This window comes from Nicotiana tomentosiformis, chromosome 9 (assembly GCF_000390325.3).
Source record: "Nicotiana tomentosiformis chromosome 9, ASM39032v3, whole genome shotgun sequence".
In the NCBI taxonomy this organism is placed as follows: domain Eukaryota; kingdom Viridiplantae; phylum Streptophyta; class Magnoliopsida; order Solanales; family Solanaceae; genus Nicotiana; species Nicotiana tomentosiformis.
In genome coordinates this window covers 32421021-32427542 of record NC_090820.1, presented here as the reverse complement: position 1 = coordinate 32427542, position 6522 = coordinate 32421021, and the positions used below count along the sequence as shown (strand labels likewise).

General features: G+C 38.8%; 1 protein-coding gene across 1 annotated transcript; it reads right to left on the bottom strand.

The window, feature by feature from the left end:
* Positions 1 to 5069: 5069 nt before the first annotated feature.
* LOC104101155 (uncharacterized) lies at positions 5070 to 6305 on the bottom strand. The gene is made up of 2 exons (XM_070185879.1): positions 5725 to 6305; positions 5070 to 5644 (listed from the first exon to the last, which is right to left on the bottom strand). The coding sequence occupies exons 1-2, from the start codon at positions 6214 to 6216 to the stop codon at positions 5417 to 5419; spliced, it is 720 nt and encodes a 239-aa protein (XP_070041980.1). The 5' UTR covers positions 6217 to 6305; the 3' UTR covers positions 5070 to 5416.
* Positions 6306 to 6522: the final 217 nt, after the last annotated feature.

Sequence of the window (6522 nt, the reverse complement as noted above, 5' to 3'; positions counted from 1 at the left end):
TTGTAGATCTTCAAAAACTTTTCAAAACTTCAAATTTAATGCGTGAAGGATATAGAAAAAAGTTATTTCGCGTTGAAGTCTTGTCACGACCCTAATTTCTCTCTTTAGGATGTCGTGATGGTACCTAGTCTCTAAGACTAGGTAAGCCTAACAATTTGCAGAATAATTAAATATAAAACTGAATTCAAATCTCAACACATGATATATAAATAGAAACTGTGATTCAAATAATTACAACTCCCAAAACCCGATAGAAATAAGTCACAAGCTTCTAAGAGAAAATACTATATGTCTCTATACATCAGAGTCTAAAGAGAATAAGGAAAATAACATAATAAGGATAGAGGGGGACTCCAAGGTCTGCGGACACATGCATATATACCTTGAAATTTCCATGTATAGTCCAACTCACTGGTATCTGGCCTGGTAGGAAGAACCTGGATCTGCACAAAAAGATATACAGAAGTGTAGTATGAGTATACCACAACGGTACCCAGTAAGTGCCAAGCCTAACATCGGTAGAGTAGTGACGAGGTCAGGTCAGGGCCCTATTGAAATATAAGGAAATGAGGTAGATAATATAATATTATAATAAAATGACTGAGAAATGAACAACGAGAAATTTCAGAAAGGTAACAGTACAGCAAATAGAGGTAAACAACAGGGGTGCTCCCGAGGTATCGCCTCGTAGTCCCAAATGTAAATACACAATAGGGGGATCTCCCGAGGTACCGCCTTGTAGTCCCAAAAGTAAATATGCAATAGGGAGATCTCCCGAGGTACCGCCTCGTAGTCCCAAAAGTAAATATGCAATAGGAGGATCTCCCGAGGTACCGCCTCGTAGTCCCAAAAGTAAATATGCAATAGGGGGATCTCTCGAGCTACCGCCTCGTAGTCCCAAAAGTAAATATACAACAGGGTGATCTCCCGAGGTACCGCCTCGTAGTCCCAAAAGTAAATATGCAACTCATATGGAACAACGAATTTACAACAAGGAATCATACAGTTAAAGACTCAATACAAGATCACAAAGGCAAGTAATTCAACTAAACATGTTGCACAAATTTCAAGTAAACGTTAAGACATGTAGACATGCGATACTAGGCTAAACATGATAGCTACACATGCTAAGGCAACTCAGTTAAGGAATTTAAAAGAAGACTACTCAACAAGAACCGAAATTTTCATATTTAGCTCGTGTACGCATTCGTCACCTCGCGTACACAGCGCTCACATATCACAAATCATTACCACAGCACCAAATCCTAAGGAGACTTCCCCACACAAGGTTAGACAAGTCACTTACCTCAAATCTCGCTCAATCAATCGATAAGAATGCCTTTCCCTCGATTTTCCGACTCTGAACGGCCCAAATCTAGCCAAACAAAATTACACACTATAAATATAACTATAAGAAATGAATTTAAATAATGAATTTACGGCTTTAGCAAAGAATCGAAAAATTGCACCAAAAGGTCGACCCGAGTCCACGTCTCGGAATTGGGTAAAAGTGACAAAATACGAACACTCATTCGATATCGAGTTCACCCATACCGAAATTACTCAGATCCGACACACAATTCTCGATCAAAACCTTAAAATTTGGCCTAAGGATTTTCCACCTTTTCCACAAATTTCACACCCCAAATCCTTAATTAAAGGAAGAATAAATGATATCTTAGTGGAAATTAATCAAAAACAAGTCAAGAATCTTTACCCAAATGTTTCCTCTGAAAAAACCCTCGAAATTTCGCCTCAATCCGAGATCTCTAGGTTCAAAGATGGAGAATGAAATTAAACCCTCGGAATTGGTCATTTTCTGCCCAACGAAGTCGCACTTGCGAACCCACAGCCGCATTTGCGGCTACGCACCTGCGGAATTTCCATCGCAGGTGTGGTTCTAACTTAGTCCATGCTCGTCTGCTCTTGCGAACCCATATGCGCCTCTGCGCTTTCGCTCTTACGTCCAAGGAGTGCTTCTGTGCATGCGCTTGTGCAGACCTCGTCTGCATCTGCGATCAACAGGCCTCCTTGGCCTTTCCGCTTCTGCGCTCAGACTTCCGTAGAAGCGACTCTGCTTCTGCGGCCTTCACGTCGCACCTGTGACCACATGACACCTTCTCCAGGTCTTCTTTTGCGCCCAAATGCTCGCTTCTACAAGATTGCACACGCGATCAATCTTGTGCAGGTGCGATTACACCAAAATCGGTGCACTTCAGCTATTCTCACAAGTCTAAAATGATCCGCTAACCATCCGGAAACCACCGGAGTCCCCCGGGACCTCGACTAAATATACTAACTAGTCTTAAGACATTATACGAACTTATTTGGGCCTCTAAATAACATTAAACAACGCTAATAATATGAATTGCACATCAATTCAAGCCTAATAAACTTTAAAACTTCAAACTTGTACATCCGATGCCGAAACCTATCAAATCAAATCCGATTTACCTCAAATTTTGCACACAAGTCATAATTGACATTACAGACCTACTCCAACTTCCGAAATTGAAAACCAGCCCCGATATCAAAAAGTCCACTCCCGGTCAAACCTCCCAAAAATCATCCAATCATCCAACTTTCGCCAATTAACGCTAAAATGACCTACAGACCTCCAATTCAGCATCCGAACACGCTCCTAAGACCAAAATCACCCTACGGAGCTATTGGAACCGCCGAAACTCCATTCCAAATTCGTCTTCACACAATTCGAACATCAGTCAATTCCTAAAACTTAAACTCCAAATTTAGGGATTGTGTCCTATTTCACTCCAAAACCAAAAATAAATCCTCCCGACAAGTTAGTAACCACAAAATGAAATAGAGAGAGCAATAAATAGGAGTTCAGGGCTAATACTCTCAAAATGACCAGTTGGGTCGTTACATTCTCTCCCTCTTAAAACAAACGTTCGTCCTCAAACGAGTGTAGAGACATACCTGAAGTGGTGAAAATATAAGGATAACGGCTGCGCATTCTTACGGGTATTTTGAATGGATTGACGAAGAGCTCCCTCGTCGAGCGGTAATGGTGATCAAAGATTTAAAAACTAAACTTGATGCTGCTAAGGTTGAGAGGAAAAATTTGAGGAATAACGTTTACTTCATGGAACAAGCTACGATGGTTCAAAGGGGCTCTAAGAACTTGTTTGATGAAATAGAAGATGTTATGACGGTTGAAAGGCATACTTTGAAGATGAAACTTGACGAAATGGAGCAATTTCAAGTTGTGGAAGCTGAAAAAGCTAGTAATTTAGAGGTCAAAGTGAAGAAGATGAGAAATATCATTTTGGTTTCATGGGCTTTATTATTTGCTTTGGTTGTCGTAGGGATGATGAAGTGAATGTATGTTGTTTAAATATGTTGGTGTAGTATTTTGGTTTAGTTATAGGGATGATGAAGTTAATGTATGTTGTAGTATGTTGGTTTAGTATGTTGTAGTATTTTGGTTAAATCATTCCTCGTGTTTCATAATGAAGATTATGCTGTTTTAAAATAACAGCACTGCTGTGCAACGACCATTGCTGTGCAAACTAAGTTCTTTTCTGTTAGTCATTAGTCGATTTATTTACCTACAGAATGTCCATTTAGAAAGGCACAAGGTGTGTGTTGCATTAAACCCAAGCAAATGCATGTGCAGTAATATATTTTGAGTATACTTAAATATGGGAATCGATTCCAGTTGATCTCTATTTTGTCCAGAAAAAACTTGTATAATATATGTTTTATCCGATTAGTTGGTGCTTAATTAAGTAGGTCAAAGCATTCACAATCTATTTTCACATACTAAAATGGAGAGTATTCACAATCTGCTGTGCAAAATATCACCAAACACCACTGATGTCTAAACATGTATACTGCTGCTACAATACAACTACTATCAAAACATCATTGTTGTGCAAACTAAACCAAACAGGACTGCAACAACAATACAACTACTATCAAAACAGCACCGATGTGCAAACTAAACCAAACAGGACTGCTGCAACAATACAACTACTATCAAAACAGCACCAATGTGCAAACTAAACCAAACAAGACTGCTGCAGTAATACAACTACTATCAAAACAACAATGATGTGCAAAATATCACCAAACACCTAAATATCAAAACAACTGCACTGCTATGCAAAATATCACCAAACAACTACTATAAAACATGTTTACTGCTGCTACAGAACAACTACTAAACCAAACATCACTGCTGTAATATTAGTTTTACAGTACAAACCAAAACATCAAAACAAAAGGGTTTTGTGAGTTCCCAGATTTGCAACTACATACAATAACCAAGATTCCTAGATGTGTGAGTTCCCATTGAGTTTCCTGCACTTCAACTTCCCAACTTTCTTTTGTCTTGCCACTTCCAATTGATTTCCAGTCATAGCTTCTTTGCCTTTCCAAGTGAGCTTAGTAGGTGAGTAAGGAAGATCAGTGGGATAACTGACACCAGTATGATCTCCTCTGAAAGAGATGATTCTTGTCCCTGCTGAGGTCAATTGTTGCTGCGTCATCAGTAGTCGTGTTTGATTTTCAGAAATAATCTTAGGCATTAAAGCAAGGTCACTTTCATGCTCACTACCATCACCAAAGGGTTCTGTTTGGTGTCTTGGTACTCTTGGTGTAGGCATGAACACAAATTCACTTTCATGTTCACCTTCTTGTGTTGGTTGAGGGGCTGAACAACTAACATCCTCAACATTTCTTCAGCACCAACCTATTAAAAAGAAAAACTTTCTATTAGATAACTGCAATTATATAAGAAGAAAGATAAGTTAAGAAGCAAGTACCTTGCATGTCCTTGAATTGTGGTCTCTTGTTAGCCTCATCCTTCTCCCTATTTCTTTTGACTTTTGGCCTTCCAACAGTTTTGGCAAGTGGAGGAGGGTCTATAGCATGTTCTGGTAATACTTTCCAGAACTTTTCACCTCTAACAAGCATCAACTTGGCCCTATATGTCATCAGGTAAGCTTCATTGTTGTGCCACCAACTAATTTCAGTCATTGGATCCTCTCTCTTGTATTTTAGTTCCATGATGGCATGAGGACATGGGATGCCAGTCAATTGCCAGGATCTACAAGTGCATTTTTTCTCCACTAGGTTCACTCTATGTCTATCATCACCCTCAAAAACCTCATAGCCAGTCTCACCATTAAAATAAACAGTACACAAGTTGGCTACCTTCAAATAAGCAGCATACAACTTCATGTAGTTAGGACTAAACTCACCTCCCCATGTTCTAGCTTCTTCTTCCTTCTCTCTCAACCTGTTCATGACCTTGATTCTAATATCATCAAGCATCTTCAGGATAGGCTTGCCTCTTGCTTCTAAGATCCAAGAGTTGAAGGACTCTGTAAAAATTATTGTCCACCATCTGATTTTTGCACAATATATCAAAGTAGGACCTACACCAATTCTATGGTGGATACCTAAGCAACTCCTTGGCAACATCAATAGACAATTCACCAAGATTCTTTAGTTGATCTTTAAAGTCCTCCTCATAAGTGCTCCAAGCAGACCACCATAGGTATTTCTTCATCTCTACTGAAATTCTGATCCTCTTACTCCAGTTGCCTTCAATATGCCTCACACAAAACCTATGATTTGAGAGAGGGAGGATAGTTCTTACTGCTTCCAACAGACCCTGCACATGTAAATTTAAACAGAATTAACAATATAATAACTTAAAAATAACTGGAATAGTCAGTTAAGCATAAGTTGTACCTTTTGCATATCAGACATAAAGCTAATACCGGTTCCATCTTTCAGATTCAATGACTGTTTCAACAGCTCCAGAAACCATTTCCATGTTAAGGTGTTTTCCTTGTCAACTACAGTCCAGGCCAAGGGATATAAATGATTCTGGCAATCTTGTGTAACAGCCACCAATAATTGCCCCTTGCAATGACCCTTTAAGAAAGTCCCATCTAGTCCAATAAATGGTCTCAACCCATGTTTGAACCCCAACTTCATTGCATTGAAGCATATGTATATTCTAAGAAATCTTCTTTTACCTTCAGCCGTGGCATCTTTTGATAAATTGATAACCACATCACTACTAGGATTGCTCTCCCTAATCTCATTTGCATATACTTCTAATCTGTTATAGTCATCTAAAAAGCTTCCTTGCAATTGCAGAAGTGCCATCCGCTTAGCTCTTTTCAATGTGGAGTTATGTACATTCAATGAAAATTGATTTTTCAAATCTAGTTTCATATCTTTTATCTTGTACTTGGGGTTATTCTGCACCTTACTCCTGAAATATTCAACTAAAGTTTTTGTTTTGGCTCTATGATTCTCAAATGCATCTTCACAGTTGTGCCTTATTTTCAATGTTTTTATCTTAAAGTCAGGACCCTTCTTATCTTCAGAGATGAGGCATACAAAAGGGCAGCCTACTACACATCTATATCTTACTCTTATTTTATCACCTTTTCTAAGCTTCAAAGGTTTGAAATTTGCAATAGCATAGAAGTTCATGATTTTTTTGGCCTCTTTCAAGTCCTTAAATGTCATAGACTT